At 38.4% G+C, this 27,699-nt stretch overlaps 2 protein-coding genes across 2 annotated transcripts; one reads left to right on the forward strand and one right to left on the reverse strand.

Moving 5' to 3' along the window:
• Positions 1 to 13: 13 nt before the first annotated feature.
• Positions 14 to 6,238, reverse strand: LOC145478656 (C-Jun-amino-terminal kinase-interacting protein 1-like). The gene is made up of 8 exons (XM_081456752.1): positions 5,319 to 6,238; positions 4,552 to 4,594; positions 3,609 to 3,675; positions 2,821 to 2,934; positions 1,814 to 1,879; positions 1,628 to 1,701; positions 1,385 to 1,483; positions 14 to 1,004 (listed from the first exon to the last, which is right to left on the reverse strand). The coding sequence occupies exons 1-8, from the start codon at positions 5,995 to 5,997 to the stop codon at positions 932 to 934; spliced, it is 1,215 nt and encodes a 404-aa protein (XP_081312878.1). The 5' UTR covers positions 5,998 to 6,238; the 3' UTR covers positions 14 to 931.
• Positions 6,239 to 6,324: 86 nt separating this feature from the next.
• Positions 6,325 to 26,971, forward strand: LOC145478643 (uncharacterized). The gene is made up of 18 exons (XM_081456737.1): positions 6,325 to 6,530; positions 9,003 to 9,194; positions 9,764 to 9,832; positions 10,902 to 11,006; positions 11,355 to 11,478; positions 12,063 to 13,028; positions 13,667 to 13,893; positions 14,259 to 14,396; positions 15,785 to 15,926; positions 17,132 to 17,359; positions 18,337 to 18,395; positions 19,179 to 19,446; positions 19,905 to 20,159; positions 20,624 to 20,694; positions 21,118 to 21,225; positions 21,713 to 21,807; positions 21,939 to 22,008; positions 26,349 to 26,971. The coding sequence occupies exons 1-18, from the start codon at positions 6,378 to 6,380 to the stop codon at positions 26,592 to 26,594; spliced, it is 3,516 nt and encodes a 1,171-aa protein (XP_081312863.1). The 5' UTR covers positions 6,325 to 6,377; the 3' UTR covers positions 26,595 to 26,971.
• Positions 26,972 to 27,699: the final 728 nt, after the last annotated feature.

A 27,699-nucleotide genomic window follows, 5' to 3' on the forward strand; every position in this document is an offset into this window, starting at 1 on the left:
GCAATGTGGGCCGTTTTCGTCCAACCTCGATTAATTTATCATTTATTTTCTGAAAGTCTGACTTTTAAAACCATCATATACCACATAGTTCCTATGAAATACCTTTTCGGCACAATCTATGGACGTTATTATATAAAATCAGAATGCTTCTGATAAAATTATCAAATTATAAATTCATTCAAAGGGAATTACTGCAACCGCAATGACGCGGTGTTTTAGTTTTCTTGTATAAAATTTTTGCTTATCTTATTCTTTCCAAATTATATTTGACTAAACATTCTTACATGGTAGAAATTAGTACGTCTTTGCTTTTATAAAGCTTGTTACACTCTCTTTTAATAGTTGCCTTGATATGTTTAGTAACGCCGCATACACATCAAGGAAAAATACTTGCAATATATCTTCAGTTCTTACGAACGTGGAGAGTACAAACTGGATAGTAACAACAAACTTGCACAGAGCTCATGTTTTCAAAAACTAATGTTTAAAATCTTCATCTGCTTCATAACTTAATTAGATCGCTGTACTGTCTTAACTATTTTAGTATGTATTTTTAACAGGAAAGAGACAGATCTGGAAACGGTCTTTCTTCGCAAAATATCAAACTTCTCGTCAAAATCCATAGTTCGCTTCTAATGCCTGGTTTGAAATTCATTTGGTATTAGATAAGCTCTCTGTACTCAGCAGTACATACTATTTTTATTTGCATACAAAAATATAAATTAATAGATATATTTTTTCCCCGGATCGTTGTCAACTTTGTTGCCACTTGCGAAACAAATGAGGAGAAGACTTTTCGTTTCCCCGAATTCTGGAGCTGCTTGAACAGGTTAAAGCATTTGTCACTCAGATTGGCATATAAATTTGTCAAATAAATTGCTGTAAAAATATAAATCTTATTGTCTTATCATCGTGACTGTATTTAGAAAAGTCATTCGAAGTAGAAGTCTTCTATGGGAGCTTGGTAGTCAAGAAATTCAGCGTAAAACTTCTTGAAGGCACGTCTGTTTAAAAGAGTGAAAAACAATGATTAATATTCACTTGGAAGAGCTGGCTTCTTTTTACTGCCCGCCCAAAAAGGGAATGTTGAGAGACAAGTAGCAGGACAAGAAAAACGTGACAGTTGCACGATCACGAATCTACGGGAAAAATAAAAAAATCTCATCTCATTTGCATTATCTATTCTCAAGTTGATGGGATTACCATGTTAGTAACGATAAAACTTTCCAATTATGTCAAAAACGATACCAAAGCGCGCTTTATTTGTTAACCAGTTTCTCTACATATAGGTGGGCAAGGCTCTCGTTTTCCAGATAGAAAGACAAAAATAGGCTAAAAAAAAGAAACAAGGAAACTAACAAAGGCGTTTATCTTAAGGTCTTACCCCACGGCATTCGCCACTGGCTCGGTTGAATATTCTGACATAAACACGTGACAAGCAAAACGGTGATCTTCAGGATGCTTCGTGATAAAAGCGAAGAATCTGCCATCAAGGAGAAAGAGTAAGAGTAAGTGAGCGCACAAGCTCGCATTAAATTTCGGCGAAAAACAAAAAAACTCACACCGTTTTAGAGGTACACGCCTGGTGATAACATTACGCGTATCAAAAACGACTCGTCCAACTTACCTTGCATTTTGTGGATGACAACCACAAAACGTTACATTCTTTAATGCAAAGTAGTGACATTGTGTTGAAGATTCCTACAATGGCAGATAAAGAACCAATCAAGACGGAACATTGCAGTTAATGTAATTAGAACTCTACATCATTAAAATTTACAATAAGCTAGCAACATTATCAATAATTACAAACCTTTGAGTCTTTATCTAACAGCTTTCCTAATTTACGTTTGCTTGATTTCTTGCCCGATACAGAACCCTGGGGTAGGAAAACAAGAGAAAATAATTTACTCTACAAGTCGTGCTCTCATCCTGCAAATAGAATTATAAGAATGCCAAGTTAGAACTATGAAGCTCCTGTAATCATAGGTTACTCTACTTGCTCCTATGTGAAAATGAGCGCTCGAGACACCACAGTTCCATACTAACCACATAACTACTGCAAGTTACAGAGGTGACAAATTCCTTCAATTCCCAGTTTTCTTCAATTTTTACACCAAAATTGGACGAGATTTAACTCTGAAGGACTTCGCTCAAGTTGTCCAAACGTCAGTCACCAACAACAGTTCTTGTCAGAATTACCCTTACCTTCACAATCACAATATACAAACTACAATGTACACATTGACAAATTAATCTCTTATGGTACAGTAATTAACACCTGTGGAATACAAAATGTATAAACAGCCACATAATTACCTAGAATGATAGGTTAGTACACGATGTGTAGAGTGGGTAATGTCTTTGTTGCTTTAGCCCCTTGCATGCATTGCAAGTCAATGGTATTAGACACAGTTGGTGCATGTGTAGTAGGTCAATCTGTTCTTTACGTCAAAAAGATTTTGACCTAGATTAATTTGTTTCAACCTTGATTAAATTTTTCAAATACGTTTTTCCCCTCTTTTGGAGGGTGGTGGGGTCTTAAAAAGAATAACATCCACACCTACCCCTCTCAGTTCTAACCTACCCTATCCTGCCAGGATCACATATCAACCCCCTAATCCTACCCCCACCCCCCCTCCAATCATTTGAACACCTGATTTCAGATTATGTAGTCCACCTTCATCCCCACAATTCTACGCAAGTAATCACTACAAATTTCCTCATATTTGTTAATGTAATAAGTCATTGGTCCCAGACCCACCCTTTCCCTTTGACACAAATTAACCTAGGTTGAAATAATTTGTCCTACATGTATACCTTTCTTCCTTCAGCCGCCTGTGGGTGTTCAATTATCTTTATTCCTCTTTCACTTACATCCAGAATACAAGCTGGGGGCTTGGAAGCTGAGGTCAGTTGATGCTGTTTAACAATCTACATAAAAATAAGTGTTTTCCGATGAGAGATTGCATTAGGATAAATTGACAATTTCGATTAAGTTTTGGTTGAAAAACAATGTTTCATTCTTTTGTTCTTGTTAATCTGCACCTCATTTGTTCTAAGGGTTAGTAGTCTCCTACACAGCTGCTATTTGGGTCATCACGTGCAAGCCCCCCACCCCTCACCCCACTTAAGTAATGGCTACATAGAAGACTAAAGGGCTAGGGGCATTTTTTGTGTTCTATATTCATTGTTTTGTTTTGCAAGCTATAAGTAACCTTGTAAATGGTGCAGGTTGCACCTAAAGTTTGAATAGACTACCTCAATAACAATTAAATAAAATTCTATGCTTGAGATAAGAGATAGTGTCATTAGAATATTCAAATAGATAATATATTTTAAATTACTCATAACATATGATGCTATGAATATTTATAAAATTATCATTAGCTTTATACCTAAGAACAAATAAAGTTTTTATGGATGAGAAATTCCTGCAAGTAACATTAAAGTACCAGGTTTGTACCAAATTGTTTCATCTTTTTCCATGCAGTGTTATGTTAGCATTATAGACATGTATCTATTGCAAAGAGCTCCAGCTACCACAGACTCTGCATACATTATTCTTAAAATGCTCATTAATCCAGCTACAAACTCCTATACTGTACCTCTTTCATAGCATCACATATGATCTCATTTCCCTTGAAGCCATTTACCTCCACTGACCCAAGAAACCTAACATTTACGTTCAAAAAAAGTCACATGGGATGATGCTATCAATATGGTCTGCAGCACATGCACACATGTAATATCATCTGTCTGTACATCTTTACCGCCCATAAAATAATATTCATTTCACAATGTCACGTCACGCATCAACAGGGGTTTCATTAAGGGCAGCACTGGGCAAATTGACTAGCTGTGATGATGATTTTGCCCGGCTGGTTTGACCACCTAGCAGACAGTTTTTCCTACAAAGAAGTTCAGTTGAAATAGTTTTGCCCGCCTCTGAAAACCAGTTGCCCTTCTGCTGAAAACATTAATGAAACCCCTGCATCAAGCACATGTGCTGAGGAACTAATATAAACAAGTATAGTTATCTGTACATGGGAACATTTTGTGTGCAAATGTGTTAAGTAAATGGATGGTCCACTTTGTTAAAGAGATGACTAAGACTTGATCCAAAAGATTCCATGATAGCAGAATGATCATAGAAAGCTCTAAAGAAATCTATAATTATGCTAACTGCTCAGTCATTTCTGTAGAGCTGTTATCAGTTTAGAAATTATTGGGTCAGATAATTGGCACACGCCTTAGTGGCAGTTTTCTAACTTGGGAGTACTTAAACGACCCTCACTTTAGAAGTGACCAATATAAAATATAGACATATCAAAAATATTTTGCAACATGGCTTGCGTCAATTGTAAATCTAAAGCCTTGGGCAGCTGGTTAGGTATTTTCTGCAAGCAAACTTTTTTGAGTCTTGCACAAGAATTTGAGACTCTGACATTGACTTGCAAAATATGATGTCTGCAAAAACCCAGGAATTGTGACTATGCATCGCTCCTCATAATAAATGAATACTAAGTTATTTATCATGACTTATATTACCTGACACTGAATTGATTTACTTCTGCCTCATTAACAGAATTATCTACAACAGAAAAAAAAAGATTCAAATATACTACCTAAAAAAAAACAAAACTTGTCCAATAAAGAAGTTTGAAGGGGTGATTTCATCCATTTCACAGTATTACACAGAATTACTCTTATAATTTTTATGGTCTCTTGTAAGATTGTGCAAAAATAATATTCAATATGTACCAAACTTGATCAGTCTCCTTTAGAGTCCTGCATTTGTGACACAGAATGTAAAATTGAGGGCTGAAATACATGACGCCGAGACCCTTACTTTCAGTGAAAGGTCAAATACGCATATATAGCTCTTAATATAGAAAAAAATCTATAAATTAAGGTAGTCCAATATGATAGTTGAGTGGTGATTGTGCACATATTATGACTCTATATCAACATGACCATTCAGTTTTGTATATTTAGGTAACATCCCTGATGCACTCTTGAATCAAAGCTAAAATTTAATTTGATAGTTTGTTTCAGATTTTGTTTGAATGTGTGTAATTTCAAGGTTACTACAGGAATACAGAAATCAAAATTAAATTTACCAAAGTAAGCACAATTATTAATTACGAACAATTTTGCCTGTCAAAATATGATTATGTCACATGTGATTGATATACAATCACTGTCACTTGTATCAATGTAGCTATTAACCAGATCAAAAATTAATTTAATTTAGAACAGGTTCAAAGTACAATTTTCACTTTCTTTTGTTTTTCTTATAAAAATGGTAAATTCACCTTGGACTGCACCTCCTCGCAGAATATCAGAGACGTAACGTGAAGGAAAACATCCCGAATCTCCTGTTCGCAAGTTAATCCCTTCAAACCACAGATCTTCACATTTCCTACTGACATAAACCGCATCCCCAGTCTCCAAATTCACTTCGTCGTCATGCCGGGCCACGAACTTGTACACTGCAATGTGAGTTTGTTTTGTTTTTGATCTAGTGAGGTCATCTTCAGATGACAAAGAAGAAGTGGTGTTACTGCTTAGTGAAGAAGACCTGCTCAGGCGTTTAGAATTTAATGTTTCAGACGGTTGAAGTAGCGACGAAGTCGATCGACTTGGTGTGGAATTATAAAGTGATTTCGGTGTCGCCGGTAGAACTCTCTTACTCCGTTCTGTTGCTGTTGGTTTAGTTGACGGGCTCATCGGTTTCCGTTCGACGGAATTTCCGACAAAATGAGACTGTTTAGCATATCCGTTTTCTTTTTCGCTCAAAGTTTGGCTGGTCATTTTGTTGGCGTTTATATCATCCGTGTCTCTAAGGTTCAAAGATTGAAGCTGTTCTTTTACGCTCTCTGTATTGCTTTCCACAGTTTCGTATTGTGAGGTTATATTTCGACCAATTATTTCTCTTTTACCTTTTTCAGCTGAATCAGTGTCCACAAGTGCCGAGGCTGCCGAGTTCAACATCGCCTAACAAGTTGACCTTTTGAAGTTCGTGCCTGATCTCGAACTATCAAATATTGATCACATATTTTGTGTCTTTGCGCAACCATATGACTTCACATCTCTCCGGTTTGAGTGCTTGAACACGCAGCCTCCCCCTTTTCACGTCATCTGTCGGCTTAACAACATCAGGGGAAATACCGATAGCCGTAGGATGACTTTCACATACAAATACAAGGATCAAAAGTCTTACATTTATGTAAATATCGATCGTCCGCATTCCGCTAGGTAACCAGGCCTGAAATAGACACTAGCAACCCAGCAGTCCACTGTAAGCAAAGCAACGGGAAATGCAAATGTGATGCCTTGTTGGAGACTAATTGCCGGTTTATGGGCCGGTGAAAATGCAGGCTCTGCCTTATTTACAGCTTAGAGAGTCTGAAAAGCCTGTATCTTCGGAAAAGAAGAATTACAGATTGAGCTTGCTTGAAGCTTCGCCTAGGACAGCTCAACATACCGATGGACAGTCAAGAAGTGGGAACTATGTCAACAGAAAGGTGAGTGAATGAAGTGTTTGACAAACATCGCCAATATCTGTTAATGAAGAAATCAACTTAATTAAAAATAATCCGTTTTAGATTTACCGAGAAGAATTGTTTTTTTTTTCGTGTTTTATTCCGAGAAAGGATCAGTTTACTTTCTTTTACTTTGGAGACGTTATCACAAAATTTCTCGACTCGATTGATGACATGCGACAAGTGTAAACATTCAGATTCCTTGCAAGATTTGTTGGTCTCTGTCATGGTAAAGATACGCAGAGATACGAAACACAGTTCGCGTAGTTCCTTCAACCTAACAGTAATGTTGTCCTTGTCAAAATATTACTTCAGAAGTCAGTTCAGTTTTAGTTCTGAATGTTGTATGTAAGCTTAAGCTTAGTGACATGTCATAACATGTGAGCTTTTAATATATTAAAGGTAATGTTGAAGTGAAATTTTAAGTATAAATCATACATAAATATATTGAGATATGTCCTTGTGGATACTGGATATTTTTCTAAGGAAAATTAATGTAGCATTATCTACTAAAATAGCAATAAACATAGAAAAGCTTTGAATTGTTTTTCCAATGTTCTATTTATAACATTTTAAAATGTTTTTTTGAATGGAGAAATATAAGCTTAAATATTACAATATTTAAGCTCATGTAGTTTCAACTGGAACTATAATATTGCTGCACCATATCTGAATTGGGTAGGAAAAGGATGTTTTTATATCAACTTAAAATTGTTGAAAGTAAATTAACTGCTGATTTGCATTTATCAGCTGTAACCTAACCCCTGTGGATCCTTTATTTGCTCTTCTACATGTGACATACATGTACACTGTGCAACTCGACATGTGCAAAGTCGCTCCAGTTAAATTATTGCTGCAGCTATTTCAAGCATTACGTTTTCATGACAACCGGTAAACATTTTGGTCTCCTACCGATGCCTTCTCTTTTTGTATTTGACATACTCCAAATTATAATGATAAAAACTGAACATACCACCATTTGAGCTATTGTTCATTGAAAGCTAGAAAGTTCTATTTTTTAGAATGCTGTTATTTTGCCGAGTAGTTCTCATATTAATTAATGTTGGCTTTGTGCCAGTCTTTAAACATACTAGTTTGTGCACTGTTTCCTTCATGCCAGTATTAGATAATTACAAACTGTACATGTAATTCAATAATAAAGTAATTCAAGCTACCATTAAGTTATAAAGGGGTCACTCATGAGTTTAATTGACGACATACTCATTGAAATCTGTGAAGTTACTAAGGTATTTATGACCAACTATACAAGATCTTGGAAACCTGAGATGAGTACACTAAATGGTCAAATATTGGGTGGTACAATGAAATGAATTAAGCAACCATAACCTCTCGCTTTACTCATTGTCAATAACAACTGCAAAGTATAGTAGATTGCTGGACAGAGGGAAGGGGTGCGCTACATTACAGATTTGCTCATTAATAATTTGTATTATGACTTGCCCTAAGAGTTTGTCAAATTGTGGCATGACTCTTTGGCAGTAGCACTTCACACTTAATTAAAAGAGTCTGAAGCCACAGGGAGTAATATACAACACAGTTGAGTAGTGTGAGAGCAAATAAAGGAATGAGAAGAATGTGAATAGTTTACCTGTTATTCCTTCCAGTATGAATTGTGTGCCAACTAATACAGGAAAGACTACTATCCACTGGTTTTACAAAATGCTTTCCTAGCTGCTAAATTCATACCAAGATGATTTTTTGATTTCATATATAATAGACTGACAGGGTAGACAAGTTCATGTACAAATATTTTGAAGGCAATTTAAAAACTTGCTAAAAATTGTCAGTAGATTTCTTTGCTTTGGAAGTTTGCCTTAAAACTTGGTTGAATTTGTGCTTGAGTATTTTCCTGACAGTTGGAGAATTTTAACATCTTTTTGAAAGTTTTGCTTCTTGCCACATGATCGTACTAGCTGCTACCCTTTGCTGATACATGCCATTCAGCATGTGCACATGCTCCATGCCCTTTTTGACATGTTGTTGATGCAACAAACCTTCACAAAGCCCTTTCTCTCATAAAATGAGGTCAGATCAAAAATCCCAGGGGTGTGTTTCTGAAATTATCCCTTAATGATTTAAGTAATATTTGGTCTCTTGTAAAAAGTAGGGATTATGAGATCATTTCCAATCATTCCTATGATTACTCTGACCTTGGCAAAACATACTTCATCTGAAACGTTTGTCTTCCTCTACATTAGCTCACCTGTAATGTTCAATTTTCTGTTCAAATCGTTTGGGTTTTATGCTTGGGGTGATTTTCTAGTTGCTCAGTTGAATGGGTTCGTCACTCAAAAATCTGATCAAGCCACTTTAAGTTTCACCTGAAAGGCATGTTATGCATGGAGATAGAGAAAATGTGTCCTCCCTCCTGTCATTGAGTGACATATGAGAACTGAGCTAACACTGAAATTTTATGTATAATATATCTTTCAGGAAAGTTCCAGGGAGAGCAATGCACTATTTGAAGGGACCAGCAGCATATACTTTGGGGATATTGCACCATTTCGTAGTCCTGTGCACTCGCCATCTACAAGCAGAATTTTAAAAAGACCACCAAGGATTCAGAATAACTCATCTCTCCCCACATGGGTGGAGCCCCTGGGTGTCTGGCTAACCAACAAACAGGTAATTATACCTAACTAGAGTGATAAATTTTCAGTTCTAGGAATTGTCTGTACCCACCTCATGGGAGGTCAGTTGAAAATTCCCAAGGTGGAGTTTGGGTTTCTAAAGCCAATGTTTTGAAAGGAAAGTATAGGGCTACACTGTAACAGGAATTTTTAGAGAGATGCCATTGTGGGGGGTGGGGAGGGGGGTAGGCGGTGCAAGTTACAAATTTTATTTTATGAAATATGAGTGCAGCAAGTGAATATAATAATTTTTTCACATGAGATCTAATAAAATTCCCATCTTTAAGCCACTGTGGAATTTTCTTTTTATTATATACTAGAAGAACCATGAAAAAGCGGTTAATGATGTCATCAATATCTTATCTCAAAATCTTATCTCAGGTCCTGATGTGGTTTCATATGAATTATAGGAGTGGTGTATTTTCCAGTAAAACTCTTGTTTCAATATAATGGGAGATCATATTCTAACATAAATTTTTTATTCCATTTATTTCAAATGATTATCAGTAACACTAAATGATTATTAAGGCATGAGTTTAATAACATGCTAATTTTTTATTGCAGAAGTGCAACAACTATGAGACAATCACAAGAAATGTTGAGCTGCTAAGACGCACTAGTGATATGTTCCTGGTAACAAAGTTCTCTTGGTCTTAATTACTAACTTATTATTAAAGATGATTTCCAGTCCGTGCTGCACACTCTTGAGAGTTTGTTCGTTTTTTGTTTTCTGTTATGAAAGACATCACAAAATGTGAACATTTCACAACTACTTAAGTGAGTAAATTCAAAGTTTCATGCCAACTGCCATTATCGATGCCAAGTTTTATGCTTCGTTCTTTCTCATATCCACTGATAAAACAACTTCGCAGCTGTAAAAATCAATGAAGATGTTGGAAAAGGAATTTAAAAGGCCTCAAAGATAAGGTATGCAGTTCGTAACAAATAACATCAATTTGTATTCCATCGAGTGAGAACTTATATAATGTTTATAAACATTAGGGTGCTGAGACTGCACTTTACTGACTTGAAATCATCTTTAAATAACATTAAAAATACAACTTTTACTCATTTTTTGCCTGGTCTGAATTCTGCTTACCATAATTAGAAGCTTTTCAGGGTACACAAATAATTAAAACAATTATTGGACAAGGTTGAGCGAAACAGCATGATTTGTCAGTGGCAAGCTTTATTGCACCCCTAAAAGATACCACTTAAAACAGAAAACGGACTCAATTGCCAGCTGTTGTTTAGAAATGGAGTCCATGCTAGCAGACCAGACTCGAGAGACCAGCTGAAATCAAGACTAAAAATGAAAATAAGAACATTTCTTTTATTAAGAGTTTTTGGGTGCACCCTAAAAGATACTTTGACAGCTAAAAAAGTGGCATTTCTTTATCAACACCCTAAGTGAGACCAAAATCTTTGATTTACACCCCTAAGTGAGACGACAAATAACCCCAATCTTTTCATATGGGAGCCCTCCCTCTTCCCCTCTCCCCAGGATACACGGAGGACAAGATATTGTCAAGAACAAGATCTCTGGTGAGGTATATCAGGTGGGGAGAGATCGCAAATGGACAACCTTGGATTGTCTCAGAGTCAAGCTACATTTTCCTGTAGCAGTAACTCCAAATTATAAACTGGGGCAATTAGTAATTAATTTAGTAGTTAATACAGACTTTTTTTATTATTCACATAGGATCCCTGTCCACACATTCCCAGATGCTCCCATGAACGGACGTTGTCAGCTCTTCGGCGTCAACGGCAAAGGTTCAAATTTGAAGAAGAGTGGAAGAAACAAGAGGTATGTGTCAGGGTGTCAATCAGTTCTTTGATGGAGCTCTTGTAACACACTAGGTTTTAACCATCAGCTTCTATCAAGAAGATGATGGCAAATTGACTACATTAGAGTATTCTTTACCCTTGATTTAATTTATAGACATAGTACAGTTTTTGTGGGAAACCCTTTACAATCCTGACAGCTGGAGTGATAAAGCAATTGAGTGGGATTTGCCCTAAGATTTATAATAATCTCGTATCTCCCTCCCATGGGATTTGACCTAAAGATCTTAATAGCTTTTTCCTTTAAGTAACCAAATTGGGTAATAAAGAAAGAGTTTAGTAATCAATACATCTAATGATTTTTTTTCAGCGTCACATGCGAATCATTGAGAGAGTTCAACAGATCCGTGACATTTGGGAACGATGGACAAACAAATCCATTTCTGCTGGAGCAGAACATGAGAGTAGATTGAATAACTTTAGAAAAAATCGAGGTAAGGCTTACAGTTCTTATTGCTGTACTAGCACAGTAAAACCTCTATTAAGCAGACCTCAAATTAAGACGATGGCTCTCCCTCTCCTTACTGAAAGTGTACCTGTTTGTTGAATCACTCGTCTCTCCTCCTACCTGGGCCGATACTGAGTGTAACGGTTTCGACCGCGCCTACAAGTGGAGCCTGGACACTGTCGCACTGTGAAACCAAGGCGTTGTTTCTTACTTTGAAATTATTATGTAAACAAGACCACATGCTGTACAGTGATGTGAAGTATATATGAAATAATTCATATTGGAACTGCGGTTGTAGATGAAAGTGACCTCGCTCCCAATGTGTGGATTCATAGCTCAGTTGGTAGAGCATCGCACCGGTATCGCGGAGGTCACGGGTTCGAATCCCGTTGAAGCCCTGATTTTTTTTTTTCAGGCTTCTTCTTTCCAATTGCTTAAATTGGAAAATTTACTGCGATGATCATTCTTCACTTTAATGCTGTACAGTGTTGTACTTAATGTCTATTCCATGGTTTTACAGTCACCTTATTCAAGGTTTACATTTTTTGCACATTTTTTCTTCCGTAACAGATTGTTACACTGACCCTGACGACATGATTAGACAGAAAAGAGAAGAAAGGCTGCAACGGGAAAAAATGATACGCCTTGAACAAGAGAAAAAGAGACAAGAAATTTTAGAGAAGAAACGGTTTAGACTTCCTAAAATAATCGTCACTCAGTACTTTGATATCTTTGAAACACGGGACGAGCCTCGGGCACAGAGCTCAAAAAACGAATCTCCGGGTGTGTTGCCAAATTTAGTAAACATCCCGTGTGGATCTGAAAGCGAAAAAAAGCGCGAAGAGAACGATACTGAATCTCAAGGAAGCAAAGGCGATAGACTTGAGCTGCCCGACGTAGAGAACATTACTCAAGAAAGAGGTTATGTTGAGGAATTAGCCCAAGCTGATGAACAATACGAGTCGCTCTTACCTGAACATGAAAATCAAGTAGATGCCACAAGTATAACTGATGCGAATGATTCTAATTCGCAAGAAATAGATCATGGCGCTGACGTGGAAAACGTTGCATTAGAAGACGGAAGTGAAAAGACCATGGAAGTTGATGTGTCGCAGTCGGAAGTAGCAGCTGAACCTGAAAGCGAACCAGTATTGGAAGATGTAAACACGAAGACTGATGAACTCGATATTCTAAGAACAGAACAGGAAAACATTCCAGGAACAGAAAAGGAGAACATTCCAAAAACAGAACAGGAACCTTTGGACATCAGCTCACCTGAGCAAAATGAACAGTACAATGCTGCCAACGAAAATGGCGAGAGAAAACTCGAAGGAAATGAAAGTGAAAGAAGAATTGAAGAGAAAGAAAGTGAAGAAGAATTTCAAAAGAAAGAAAGTGAAATAAAGGTTGACGAGAAAAAAAGTGAGATCGAACAAGAAAAAAAGGAAATACAAATTAACTTCCTCTCACCTCCTGCTGTCATGGCAGATGAAAATTTTTCTGATCATGGGTCGATTGGTGACGCAGACGATACAGGTAATTTTGTAATTTATTATATGACTGACAAATTTACTTCATTGTAATTGGACGAGAGCAGGCAAATTTATCGTTAATTTGCATTGAAGTGCAAATTTACGCGCGCGTGTTCGTAGTTTTCTCCCCCAATCTATCATAAATAAGTATTCGTATGAAGGTCCATGAAAGCTCGGGCTATTAAAGAATTAACACTATTCGTGGTATTTGGAAACGTTTTCAAATTGCACTCTCCTTTCAAATATCACTGGTTGTGTAAATCCTTAACTGCAGTCGCATTTCATGCGATTACCTATACAAAACAAATCACTGAATTCTGTTTTATAATGAACTTTACAGTTTCTCTGAGAAGGCCTTAATGATTTTCCACATGAACACGAAGCAGCACTCGGAGGGGAGCCTTGTGCGGGATACCAAGGAACGTTGGCAAAAGAAGCGCCTTCTTTTTGAATTTATTAGATGCGTTGTTCACGTCTTGATCAATAACTATTTCTTGAAACATGAGAGACGGTATAGAAATCAAATCTTCGCATTATTTATTCATTTTGCCTTGAGAATGGTGTCACGATGACGCCGAAACGTCGGCTCTTAACGTTAATATTTGCCTGCTTATATTCATGTCATTCTGTTTTCTACTTTAGCTTTCTTGATGGCCGCGTTTGTTCCAGTGGCATTAGGCGTTGGCGATGGGTTGATACCCGACGATGCCATGCGAGCTTCGTCTGTGCTAGATCGTTACCATGTCCCTAGTCAGGCGCGGCTGAATAACACCAAACAGGGGAAAAGTGGTGGAGCCTGGAAACCAAAACTCAATGACAAGAAACAGTACTTAGAAGTGGACCTGGGAGCTTTAACGAATGTTTCGCAGGTTGGTGTGTGTTGCCATGCAGTTCTTACATATTTGAATCGATTTATGGAGATTTCTTTGAACCAAAAGTTTGGAAATTAGAATTACTCCTACCTTGTAAAATCATATAATCAGGAACACTTACAGGACGACTGTCTGGGTTTGAGTACTGTTGGTTTTAATGCACATGAAAGCGGACATTTAAGTCATTATTCATTGCGAGAACTACCCGGTACGTAGGACATGGTTCAGTAGAACATGAACCCAACAGACCAGAGCTAAACGGACACGTCCCATAAGCGGACACCGCTCTTACGAGGACATTATTCTTGGGCCTGAGGGTGTCTGAAAATGGGAGGTTCAACTTTTTTTTGCCTGTACTGCAGGTCGCCACGCAAGGTTATGGTATTTCCAGCGAAGGTAAGGTGCAGAAGAAAGACAAATGCTGGGTGGAGTCGTACACGCTCTCCTTTAGTACAGATGGCTCACAGTGGCAACAGTACACAGAAAATGACGCTGTCAAGGTAATTCTTAGCATAGATGTCCAGAGATGCCAGTTAAAGGCCTGTATAAGTTTACAGGCTCTTCAAAGACAAGACACTACTCTAAGACCTCTTCCAGGCCTCGGGTTAGTTGCTGAGCAGCGCAAAGCATGACGAGTGAGAAAAAAAAAAAAGAGAAAAAAACAAAAGAAAAAACGCGGCCTTCTTCAGTAGCGCTAATCCTCAACTAACTGAACGCCTAAAACAGGCTGACTGCATAAGAGAAAACCCGTCTGGGATTTTCTTTGCTTGAAATACTTTTAAATGTACTCCTTTTGTTATGAACACTATGTATAGTTTCTCCTAAGAAAAACAAGAAAAAAGTTAAGTACGCATTTCACGAGGAGATAACAGCTGATCAAGGATGGAAAATTGGTTCGATATAAAATTGAATTTTACCATAATGGGTTATGAGTTAAACTGTAGTTCTACAAGCAATCACTTGTATACTCAAGTGATCAAAAGGGGCTGTTTTTGTCTATATACTAGTTGTGAACACGTAAGCTTAAATATTAAGGTTAAAGAGCCGAAAAATTCATTCTATTGTTATTTTAATAGCAATAAGTGATAACTGCGTTTCAATTTGGAGACCTGGCTAGGTTTCTAAACCTTAAGTTGAGATGCAGATTTTTACTCGATTAAACTGACGCAGAAGAGAGTTTTGAACGTCAAGTTAAACTTGAAACTATAAATTTGAAATTAAAATTAGTATCGAAAATGTTATATCGAATTGTCTTATTTTGCAGCTTTTAACTAAATATAAATTTCAACATGATAACGCAACAGAGCACAAAACGATGGCAAGTAGGTAAACAATAATTTATATTTAACCATGATTTTAAAAACAAAACGATATTTTGCTCTAAACCGTTGGTGTAAAGCATCTAAACTAATTAGTTATGCAAAACGAAATACTTAAACAGCTTATCTTAACGAGGACATTTAAACAAGTCAGTTGAGTCAAAGTCACAGACAATTGAACTAGATTTTCTAACGTAGTACATGCCAAGTGATCTGCAAGTAATCAACCTCCTACATATAGATTGTTTTATTCAAAGAAGCGAAGTAAAAGACCTAGAGGGGACAGACGCAATGCCTCAATGTAAACTCAATGCTTAGCTCTGCACTTCTCTCTGATACACAACTGTTTTAGTGTCCCCAGCTGAGGTATATTTAACCCTTGAAATGCATGTATCATTCTCCATTCTGTGTCAAGTCCACGTGTTTGGACTCACTCAGTTAGTACGATGTTACTTATTAAGACAAGCATCGGGAATAACGTATCTGTAAGGTTTGTGTACACGTTAGAGTTTGCACTGGCAGTCATATTCTCTTGGTGTGGGAAGTAAATGAACTTTTTTTCATCCCAGGTTTTTAAGGGAAACAGAAACAACAACTCGGTTGTTATAAATAGTATTTCAAACCCAGTGCAAGCAAGATTTGTGCGGTTCATACCACAGACGTGGAAAAACAGCATTGCTATGAGAGTGGAGGTGTATGGAGAAGTGACAGGTAAGACATCAGTTTCACTCATTACATGTAGGCCTGGAGGTGTATGGAGAAGTGACAGGTAAGACATCAGTTTCACTCATTACATGTAGGCTCGAGGTGCCTTTTGCCTCAGGATCAAAACGAGGCTACGTGCGAAACCATTCATATGAAAATGCCTTTGGCCTACAGGCTCATTTTCATGTAAATCAAACTCATTTTCGTGTGAAAGGTTTTCCACGGAGACTCGTTTGAAGTAGAGACAAAAGGTAATTCGGAAATGACCTATTGTGTAAAGACGGAGAGCGGAGAGCGCCAACACCAAATGTAGGAGAGAACAACAGGAAGGCACAACAGCATTGGGGTGGACAAACATAAACTGATTTTGGTTTTGTTTTTTGCTTTAGTGGTTTGCTTTGAGGTTTTAAATTTGGGAGCCTTAAGTTTTATTTGATGTCAATTAAATGCCCATGCAGTTTGCTTACCTTAATACAGCTCGTTTTCCTGTACTTGGCACAGCACAATAGAGTCACATTTGTTTCTTGTTGGCTGATAAAAAATTATCGCGTGTTTGCTTCTAAAAGGTTTCTAGAAAAACTCGCTGCTCATTTCACTGAATAGCAAGCAAACTTGGAAGTTCAGTGAGAACCGAAATAACGATATTATTACATACAATAAATAAATCATACATACTCTGATAACCAGTTGACCCACGATAAGTAGAGTTGGTCTAATCCACCAATTACAACCCGTTGATGTCAACTTTGAACCCGTTGAAGCAAACTTCTTTGTTGCTTGAGACTTCCGCTAGCTGAGATAATGCAAAACGAAGTTTTTGTTTTACTTTAGACAGCGCACGTTATCGAAGGCGTGTGTCAACAATTTTTTTCTTTCTTTGACTGCTGAATTATCAAGCTTAGCGAACACGGTGTAACCAAAACCAAACAAACTCAAAATTCTTTCGATGTACTTTAACAAGAAACGCTCTGTTGCGACAAGAACACTTTCATTGTTTCCGCTAATGGACTATTAATAAAAACAAAAACAGGAAGCAGAATAGTTGTCAAATTGTTGTGCTGTTCATTGGCTGAAATTATGGACAAATAATTTGGATTCAAAAGGACAACCAAGCAAATTAATTGTATTAACCCAGTTGAGGATACGGTCTTTGTGAATCAATCGCCTTTTTTTCTCTTGGGTGCTAACATCGTGGTCTTTTTTCTCATAAGAACCTGACATGTCGAGGAACACTCCGCCAGCGCCTTCACCCATAGAGGAAGAACAACAAGAAGACCACCAACGCACTCATGAGGTGATCTTAGAAGACCAAGAGGAACCACAAGTGGAAGAATTTGTTTGTGGCGATGAGAGCAAGGAAGTGGTTGACGAACAGAACGCCTGGGAGGAAGAGACAGAGTATTCTGTAGTAGAAACTGCGTCACAGATGGAAAGTAAAGGTATGAAAATCGAATTGAAGCAAGAAACAGCAACAAATGTGAATAACAAGTGCAGAAACTGGATAAGGGGCTAAACTAGCTAGCAGAATTGTCTGTTAATGAGAAGCTAACTATGAGAGTCGGTTACAGCCCAGTGCGATTCAAAAATACCGTAAATCACTGTGATTTGACCATTTATATGCGACATTTTGAAAGGGCATTCAAAAAGGAACAATCTAAAGGTTTCGTTTGCTTTCAAACTACATCCTCTATAGTGTCTAACCCTAAAGAAAATTTGGTTGCTATTATATGATTTGGTGACAAAGTGGCCTCTAGTCACTGCAAATATACAAATTTGGTGTAAGCGAGAGCCAGAGGACATCATGTCTGTCTCCCATGGTTATACCCATTAGAACCCCTAGAACGGTCGGAACAGTGCTGTTGTTCTTAGCTACTGCTCCATGCTATAACTAGTGTGAGGTTCAAAATGGCCTGGTAGAGAAAGCAGGAGTCTGTTGTGTAAAATTAGTGTTGTTTTCACCCGTGACAAGACATTACAGCGTCAACTCAACCATGCCAATTTGCGATCTCGTGGCTTTCGATGGACGAAACTTGGTAGCGACAAGATCACTTAAAACTGTACTTTAACTCCGATCGAGGCTTCAAGTAGAAAAGATGTAGTGATCAAAAACCTCAGAATAGTCGAGAGGATGCATTTTGAGAGAAATTCATGACAGCCAAAATTGGTTAAAACCTTTTAGTTTGTTCATTTTTGCGGTTTCTTGCAATGAAAACTTTTAACACAATTATCATTCTAGACATATTTTCTGGTTTTCACGGACGGTGTTTGGCGAAGCGAAAAGCGACATGATGCTACTGGTCACGTATAGAAAGCAAGGATGTAAATATTTCTCACGACATGCACAAACTTATTTTGATTGTACTCTCATGCATCTTGGCACAGTATAACTAGCCTGACTTCTCATTCATTTTTTTAGTGGCCGTGGTAAACCCCAGTTCACCATCGATAATCGATGTTGTAGTTCAAGGGGAAAAGGTAAGTTCCTTCAAGCTTTTCAGAGTGTACTGTAGGACTATATAAACAATGGAAGCGCACTTTGGATCGCCTTTATTCACTAGGATAGAGAATCGACTGATCCCTTGTAACTGTGATATGACCATCTCATCAGGTCTTCATTTAACTTAATATGGTTTGAGGAATATGAGGCTATTTTGATAAATCTCCATAGAATAACCCAAAAAACTTCCGACTATTTTCACGAAATGGGATAATACCAAGAGTGCTCCAAAGCTGTCGAGTCAGCTCATCACCATGGGGGCAAATGATATAGAGTTATATCGAAATATTACAAGTACATCAACGATTCCTTGCATTTGTTGCCTGTATTATAGACACAATGCATTTACTCGGTATCGCATTTATTCTCTATATCTTAAAATTATCGGCAGGTAATGGATTTTGCAAATGGTATCATAGTTGTTATAAACTTAGAGATAACTGCTAACTAAACAACCTTTACTACAGCTGTATCTTGCGCGCAGTTATCGCCATCTTCACGCCAACTCGCTCTCCACCTCCGCCCCGACCCATCCCATTTACATTACCTGTCATCCTTACCCCTCCCGGCAAACTATTAGATCATCTATAAAGAGCTTCAAATTGAAAAATGGGAATATTATTATTCACTTCAATCTTGTCCAGACATGGCTCTCTTGAACAAAATCACGTAATACCATCGCTCTGTAGCCAATCAAAGGTAACGTACCATTTTGGTAACGAGATTGTGAATAGTGTAACATTAACGATTCCATCTTTCAGCACACGCCTAAAAGTAAACGAAAATCTAAGAAGCCCAAACAAGATAAACAAGAGGAGTCTGAGAAGAAGAAGAAAAAGAAAAGGAAAAGCAAGAAAGTTAAAGAGAAAAAGGTGAAAAATCCAGTTGAAACCAGTCTCATTCGGTTGGATGAAGCCGAGGAGGAGGAGAGGGCCTCGTCTCCAGAAGAGCAAGAGGAAGAAGAAGAAGAGGAGGAGGAAGAGAGAGAAGTAAACACACCCTCCCTCCCTGAAATCCCTAAAAGACCAGGTATGTCTTGTTTGTAATATATGTAGTTTTTAAGGATGATCTAGATGACCCACTAACCTGCGGGCTCCTCAGGGAACTCATTAATAAAAATGACGGAGAGCTACACAGGATATTTTTGGGTATGAAATGGGTGATTACGGTTAATTACTGTGTTCTAACTAAGAGATTTGAAGTTCAGCATGAACAGCTGTTATTCTTGGAGGGGGAAGGGGGCAGTTCTTGTAACTAAAAATAAACGGATCGAAACTTACTCGATCTGGCCAATGACTGTTGACAGACTTTATACGAGTCTTAGAGCCCATACCATCACGGCCAAACTAACCAATCAGTTTCAAGTGACCAGACTTACGTGCAACACCATCAACTGTCAAACTCTTTCCACTTGAACCTGAGCTACACATCAATCACCACAAACGGAAAACAGTCACACTAAAAGAACTATCTTATTTCTACCCCAGAGAGTGTTACGCAGATACCACCGGCTCCTAAACGGACCTTTAGCATGTTCCCAGTCAGAAAAGAGAGCACCCAGGAGTCGTCCAAACCACTCAGGCGCCGTGCACAGACTGATGACAGCATTCGCAACGAGTTAATACGTCAGCAACTGGCTGAAGACAGGAGAAAGAAACTTCAAGCAGCGTTAGGCAAGCCGAAGAGAGATATTCAAGCGCAGAGTCCTGTATTTGACAATTATGGTGATTCTAGTGGGTTAGGTAAGTAGTGCGCGTGCTTCTTTAGTCCAGTGGATGACATGTTCATTTCTCGTTGAAGTCGCTTTTTCAACTGACCGCCTCGGATTTACTCTGATGCTAATTCAGTAATCTGTGAATTGGGAAGCTAGTCACAGAAATGGGAGTAATTCAGTTCAGGTCCCATTTGCTGACATTTATTCGTGCATTAATTTGGGTGTATTAAGTGAGCGTGAACGCAATGCTATGGGGCTTGGTAGAGAACTCATTCTTGTTCGCTTGTAATTGAGGACATAAAAAGAAACCAGTTGTGTACAGAGTAGTACAGGAACGACTCTCACAGCCGTCAGGAAAGCAAAGACAGTAATCCTACTAAGTCAAACACCTCAAGACTCCCGACATAGATCTCTAAGGCCAGTTGAGGTTAATTACCTGTGACTGTTGATAAACTAGCAAGTTTATTTTCTCGTCCTGTTTTTCCCTTTCAGATGACTTTCTGGCAAAGTACTGTATCATAAGTGAAGGACAAGCTAATTACTATCGTCGCATTTTCAAGAGTGTAAGTTTCTTTTTCGCATTTTTGACATGCAGAGGTGTTTTACATTTCTTTTTATTCATCGTTAAGACAAAATTACATTTACAACACAAAATCATGTACACAGAGAGATTGTCTGAAAAAGCCCAACAACTACTGTTATTAGCAATTGATTCATTTTTCTTAGTTGTTTAGCTCTTAACTCCTAACGGAGCACCGCCCATTAACAAAGGTTCCCCAGTGAACCCAGCTTTGAAGTATTTCTTTATGTGTTCACCGATACTAGGTTGCGTGTGGACCATGTTAATACGTTGGCCAATCAAAGAGAAAGAGCTTAACATAGATAGAGCATGAATAGAGAGATAACTGAACAGGCATTGCGCGTGTTCGACAGTCGTCTCATGTGGGTTATCTGAAGTCGTTAAAAACTGATCTCTTTTATCGTAGTTTGATGAGGACAAGGATGGGGTTTTGTTTCCTGAAGATCTTCTAGAAGCCCTGGAAAGCGTCAATGCAAACTTGCTCTCCGACTCTCATATAACTTACATCTACCGAGTAAGTAATTAGCGTGTCTTGTGTGGCATTTCCTCCCCCGGGGGAACTCCCATATGAAAAGGTCGGGGATGCTCGACAGAAAATTTGAATTAAAGCGCCAAGGGAGACAACCGAAGAAAAAAGTAAAGATGTAGCCGTCGCGTTTGTTCTCGTTTCAGTGAAGTGTAAGTTAACCAGGGCAAGAAACTCGGGCTCCTGTTGGGATTTATTTCGTCAGCCTGCCCCCAACTGCGCGGCTTTGAGGTCTAACTCGAGTTGGGTTGACACAAGGAAATAGGCAGATCAAGAGCAGATGAAGAACGAGAGATGAACTCAGAGAAAACCGGCTTTTTCTTGTCCTGCCATTCACCTTGACTAAATGCTACGCGAAGGGGAATCGGCTGCACCTGGAATCTAAATGAAACACCATCACGTGTTTTATCTTGAACAACGTAACAAATACTACCCTGAACTAGTGTTTTCTGACCATGTTCCTTTCAATCTCTAGGTTCTAGAACTGTGTGATTGCAGCTTGGACTCCGGAGTAGATTTCAAGTTATTTTCTGTGATTGCTGCATTTTCTCAGCGTGTCGCAGTTCTAGAGTACGTGGTGGTTTCTAGTAAAATGTGTTCTTTTGATCCTTTTTTGTTTTTTTTGTTTTGTTTTGTTTTTTTCAACCAATCCACAGCTAAAACGTCTTGTACTGATTTGTTTCTTATTACTATTTTAACAGCGAATTTGCAAAAATCCTTATCTCGAAGCTGGATTTCAGAGAGTTGGATTACAAATTGCAACGAGCAAAGGTAGGGCAACATATGTATATTGCAAGATTACTGGAAACCAGCGCAAATTTTGCTTAGACAGTGTTTTGTTAATGGATGCTGTAAAACCCAAACCAAAGCTATCTGAGGCTTGAGACTAACGATACTAACGCGAATAGGGTAACGAACCTCTAGGAACTTTAAACAAAGGCGCAGTAACAGGTGCCGTTACGAGAAAAGTGACATGTGCTGAATCATGATTGGACGAAAGGACACATTCTACCTTGTGATTGGCCAGAGCTGTATGCACGCTTCTCTTGTGATGCCAAATTATAGCCACCATAGCTAGTTTGAAATTCGAAAGCTAGCGTTTCGATCGATCCTTAAGAGTCCCTGTCCATAAAAATGGAAAATAACTCGGCAAGGGTCGAAAATTCGATTTCGCTCATATTTTCATGGTAGATAGGCTAGGGCATGACAAAAACTACTGGATAGTTTTTTGGCAAAATATCCTTTTATTTCAAAGAAATATGCAAATTACCAAATTCCGTTAAAATCGTCATTTGACGCACCATTTAATTAAACAAGTTTGAGAGCTTCGCATGCAAACCCACATCATTCTTCCGTCTTTAAAACACTCAAATATTTTTGTGCAATGTTTAAATGTGTACTGGGTTGATTTTAAGGAATGTTGCGTTGTCTTTTTGGGTGCAAAATAATTAAATTTCGAAGACATGTATTTCATTCACTTAAAAGTACTTCGTGAATATAGTTAATTTTCACCATGTGCGAAACCTTCAAATGGATTAAGCTTCTGGTGATTGAATCGCCGAAGGATGGTCTACGGATTCCTGTTAAAATTTCTTTGGGCAAATGATTGTGAGCGACGCGAGAACTTTTCAAAGTACGTCAAAAATGCAAATATTTGACCATTTGTCGTCAAATTTCAATTTACGGGTCAGACGTCTATTTTAGCGTGAACCACATGACTTGACCTATAATAAGTTGAAATAGACACAGAGCTGATAATTTCGAAATGCTCTAACCTTATTTGTTGTAAAAGGCAGGTCCAAAGCCGATTTGACGTGTTTCTCTCACCATTCGTCACACATAAAGCAGAAGTTTGCTTTTGTTTACATAACGTCCGATGTACATCGCCAACTGTCAACTTATTTAATGGTTGAATACCATGAATCTGTGACCCTCTTTCGACACATACGATCACCACTGCATCTGAGTCAAAAACGGCTAAGTCATTTGTAGATAGTTGCTTGCTTTCCACTACACCAAAATATTACGTTTGATCATCATGGTTTGATGGCTTGAATCCTTGCTTGCAGCGGTTCCTTATTCGTCACGCAATGCTGTCATCCCATTTTAGGGGGTAGGGGTAGGACAATTTCTATCCTAATACGTAAGGCTCCGTAAGGCTTGGAACTACTGGGAGCCCACAATCGTGTTGAGAAGGAAGAGATTAAATTAAGAAATGAAAAGAATGAATAGTTTACCATTGCCCCTGTTGTTATCTTTTACTCGACCACCGCTACCTACATGCCCTGCGTAATGCTGTAACGCTAAACTCAAACCTAGGTCTTTTCGCGCTGTGCAATTATTTTTGGTTTACGTGTAATACAGTGGGCTACCCTCGGGGAAATGGGCGGTGACCGCTTAATGGGGCTAGCCGCTTAAACAGAGGTTGGTGTACCTTGAATATTTAATTTTTCACTATCGGGTTATAAATTTATTGGTGAACATGGAGTCAATTCAAGACAATCATGATAGACGTGTGTTTGAATTATCACTCGTCATGCACCTTCAATTTCAGACTCTTATCTGCCATCGCCCTTTCCAAAACAAAGTTTTTAAATTTTGGGTGGCCGCTTAATAGGGGTAAAGACAATAATGAAATCCTTATCGGAACGACCAAATGGTGGCCGCGGAGGTAACCGGTCAATAGATGTTTTATTTACAATATTTTACTGACAATAATTTTGGACTGTATTGACAACAGTCCTCTGTTCTCTGTTACAAACATGCCAATGCCTCGCCACTAAGGAAACAAAATACGCCAAATAAAATGGCATGGCTAGGGCTATTTACTCACGTAATTACTAATTAAATTTAGTCTGTTTTTCTCACGAATTAGACACGTGATTTCCTATTTTTATTTCAGCTAGTTCTTGCTTCATTGATCTATAATTTGTTTATGGCGATTTTTTTTAAAATTCTAGTGAGTACAGGCACTAGCTTTATCAGCTGTTGTCTGAAACATCAGAACGTGCAACGAACGTGATTTGGACCGAGGCCACGTACACTATAGAATACGAATATATAAATATACACATATTATTATATATATGAACAAACAGATGAACAATGATTAAGTTGTTTCACTTATCCTGAGAGTGCTCTATACAAAATAGATCAAAATGTGCAGCATAAACCGTGACAGCATTGCGTGACGAACAAATAACGGCTGTAAGATTGTGTTGCGCCGACATGATTATCAGAAATGGTCAGCAATCGATCAAACTTAATATTTTGGCGTAGTGCAAAGCAAGTAACTATCTACAAATGACTTAGCCGTTTTTGACTTAGATGCAGTGGTGATCGTATGTGTCGAAAGAGGGTCACAGATTCATGGTATTCAACCATTAAATAAGTTGACAGTTGGCGATGTACATCGGACGTTATGTAAACAAAAGCAAACTTCTGCTTTATGTGTGACGAATGGTGAGAGAAACACGTCAAATCGGCTTTGGACCTGCCTTTTACAACAAATAAGGTTAGAGCATTTCGAAATTATCAGCTCTGTGTCTATTTCAACTTATTATAGGTCAAGTCATGTGGTTCACGCTAAAATAGACGTCTGACCCGTAAATTGAAATTTGACGACAAATGGTCAAATATTTGCATTTTTGACGTACTTTGAAAAGTTCTCGCGTCGCTCACAATCATTTGCCCAAAGAAATTTTAACAGGAATCCGTAGACCATCCTTCGGCGATTCAATCACCAGAAGCTTAATCCATTTGAAGGTTTCGCACATGGTGAAAATTAACTATATTCACGAAGTACTTTTAAGTGAATGAAATACATGTCTTCGAAATTTAATTATTTTGCACCCAAAAAGACAACGCAACATTCCTTAAAATCAACCCAGTACACATTTAAACATTGCACAAAAATATTTGAGTGTTTTAAAGACGGAAGAATGATGTGGTTTTGCATGCGACGCTCTCAGACTTGCTTAATAAAATGGTGCGTCAAATGACGATTTTAACGGAATTTGGTAATTTGCATATTTCTTTGAAATAAAAGGATATTTTGCCAAAAAAACTATCCAGTAGTTTTTGTCATGCCCTAGCCTATCTACCATAAGAATATGAGCGAAATCGAATTTTCGACCCTTGCCGCGAAATTAAGACTTTGTCTGATTTTTACAGGCAGGCACTCTTAAGCCCCGTCCACACTGCACCGGGTAAATCTGAAAACGCAGCTTCATTTATACGGTTAGGCCAGCCGTCCACAATAACCTGTCACGAAAACGGAGCTTTTCGAAAACGCCCTTCTTCAAACCGGGAGAATTTGAAAACGCCGGCTGTTGGTTTTCGTGTGGACGGAAAACATTTTGAAAACGAAGCTTTTTGAAAACGATGACATCACGATCATCATGTGATTTTCCCGCCCGAGTTTTCCTCAAAAACAATTATAAAATACCTGAGCTACTACGCGCGCTCTCATTGGTCGATAGGTGTGTTTAGATGAGAGTATGTAAACACGGTTGTGACGTTTTAGCTTCGCGCGTATTTTTGAGAATTATTTTTATAAAAGCAATAGAACACTTTTTCCGTGTTTACATAGCCTCATCTAAACACTCGGGGGTTGGGAGAATTCTCGAAAGTTATACAAACCCTCGACTACGTCTCGGGTTTGCATAACTGTCTCGAATTCTCCGAACCCTCCTCGTGTTTAGATGAGGCTATGTAAACACGGAAAAAGTGTTCTATTGCTTAAATCTAAAATGACAGGTGATTGTTGCGTTTTCAAATTTCTCCGGTGTAGTGTGGACGGAAAACTTTTTAAGTGTTTCCAGAGTGAAAACATCGTTTTCAAATCTCTCCAGCGTAGTGTGATAGTGTGGACGGGCCCTTAGCGCTTCGTGGGAGTGAAATGTGGACGCTTGATTCTTCAGCTCATTACCAAAGTCGCGACCACGGTGAATTTACCTTTATCAACTTTAAATTGGGAATCAATTTAATGCTTTCGCTTAGCTGATCATTTTGTTCATTTTGTGAAGCTAAATGTGAAGTCAGAGTGTACGCTTAGCTGCTTTCGAATGTCTTTAGTTAAAAGCTCTAACAACCTGTCTCTTCATTTTCAGCGACTGTTTCTGTGCTATGTAGACGAAGCAAAGAAGACCATCTCACTTGAGGAACTTATGCTAGGACTCACAGCCGGAGGTTTAACAGCAGACCAAAAAGAACAGACGTTAAAAATCCTTGGCAGGACGGCTTCTTTGGATTTCCTGGACTTTTTAACTTACATTCCTCTATTTATTCACATCCACGATCACATTCTACGAGATCCTGTTGGAACTGTTGTTTACAGAGACATGTTGACGGTTTAGATCACGATCACAAATGAGACACAGACATACAGGCGGGGGGACACAGAAGCTCTCGTAGTAATCTGATTCTTGTCGTCCAATCAGTTAGTGCCAGTTTCTTCGTTGTATGGCTCACGTTATGTTGCTTAGCAACCCGTCACACGAAACTTAGAAAACACGAGATTTCGAACAATGTCACGTGTTTGCCGACTATTTATTTGATAGTGACGCTTGGCTGGAACTAGCTTAGTCTGCGAAGAAGGTTCTTTCGTTGGAGTTTTTCGCGAGCGGCGGAGATGCGACCTACGAACAAACAAGAGAGCCTGTTCTCATTTTTGCTCTCAAGCTACAATTAACTTATCCTCTTGACAGCGAAGATGACTAGGCCGTCTGGGCGTTCTTCTTATAAGCCATGTGACACTATTTACTAGGTGTAATTAATATAATTTTCTATTTAGAGAGAAACAGTGGTAAAAATAGGTCCATAAAATGTACATGCGGCTAATGCCATGATGGCAACTACTTACTTGCGTATTGCAAGAGAAAATTGGATGAAAATATAAAGCAACCCACTGAAAGGTTTGATGTTATTTTTATTATTTTATTTGTTAAAAAGTTAAGTGTCTGGCTGGCCCAAGACGCCGGTCAGGGTTCGGACACCGAACATGCGACGTAGAGTTCAGCGCAGTAACCATTGGGCTACTTCGCCTTCTGGTCCTACTGAGAGGTTAATTAATGCATATCAAGACAATTATGATCGGTCTGAGTAAACAAGCGTCGCAATGCCTCTCTTCTGGGCGCTCAATTCAACAACTGTACAATATAACACCACCAGAAAGTCGCGAGACTAAAAAGAGCGTCACCCTTCAGTTTTAAGTGCGAACAAGAAAGAATCCAAACCTTAATTTGCTGCACTTTATATATACAGTTCAGTTTCTGCCTTCGCCAGCTATGATTGGTTAAAACGCTATGTATTATCAGATTTTGTAACCTGGACGATAGACTGGGTTCTGTGCGTGAAGAATTCGATCTACCGTCTATAAAACCGTGTTTTATTGTCTTTTATAATATAGATAGGACCCTGCGCGCGCTCTGATTGGTCAAAAACCCATGTTTTATCAGAGTA

This window comes from Orbicella franksi, chromosome 2 (genome assembly GCF_964199315.1).
Source record: "Orbicella franksi chromosome 2, jaOrbFran1.1, whole genome shotgun sequence".
Classification (NCBI taxonomy): Eukaryota; Metazoa; Cnidaria; class Anthozoa; order Scleractinia; family Merulinidae; genus Orbicella; species Orbicella franksi.

What these genes read in the sequence shown, in the direction of transcription:
- LOC145478656 (XM_081456752.1), bottom strand. Translation starts at nt 5,997, where the DNA reads ATGTTGAACTCGGCAGCCTCGGCACTTGTGGACACTGATTCAGCTGAA. An exon ending in GCGAGGAGGTGCAGTCCAAG is followed by an intron (nt 4,595 to 5,318) that starts GTGAATTTACCA and finishes TTTCTGTTGTAG; the next exon opens with ATAATTCTGTTAATGAGGCA. An exon ending in TATGTGATGCTATGAAAGAG is followed by an intron (nt 2,935 to 3,608) that starts GTACAGTATAGG and finishes ATTTTTATGTAG; the next exon opens with ATTGTTAAACAGCATCAACT.
- LOC145478643 (XM_081456737.1), top strand. Translation starts at nt 6,378, where the DNA reads ATGCAGGCTCTGCCTTATTTACAGCTTAGAGAGTCTGAAAAGCCTGTA. An exon ending in TGGTGACGCAGACGATACAG is followed by an intron (nt 13,029 to 13,666) that starts GTAATTTTGTAA and finishes TTTCTACTTTAG; the next exon opens with CTTTCTTGATGGCCGCGTTT. An exon ending in GGTGTATGGAGAAGTGACAG is followed by an intron (nt 15,927 to 17,131) that starts GTAAGACATCAG and finishes TTTTCTCATAAG; the next exon opens with AACCTGACATGTCGAGGAAC.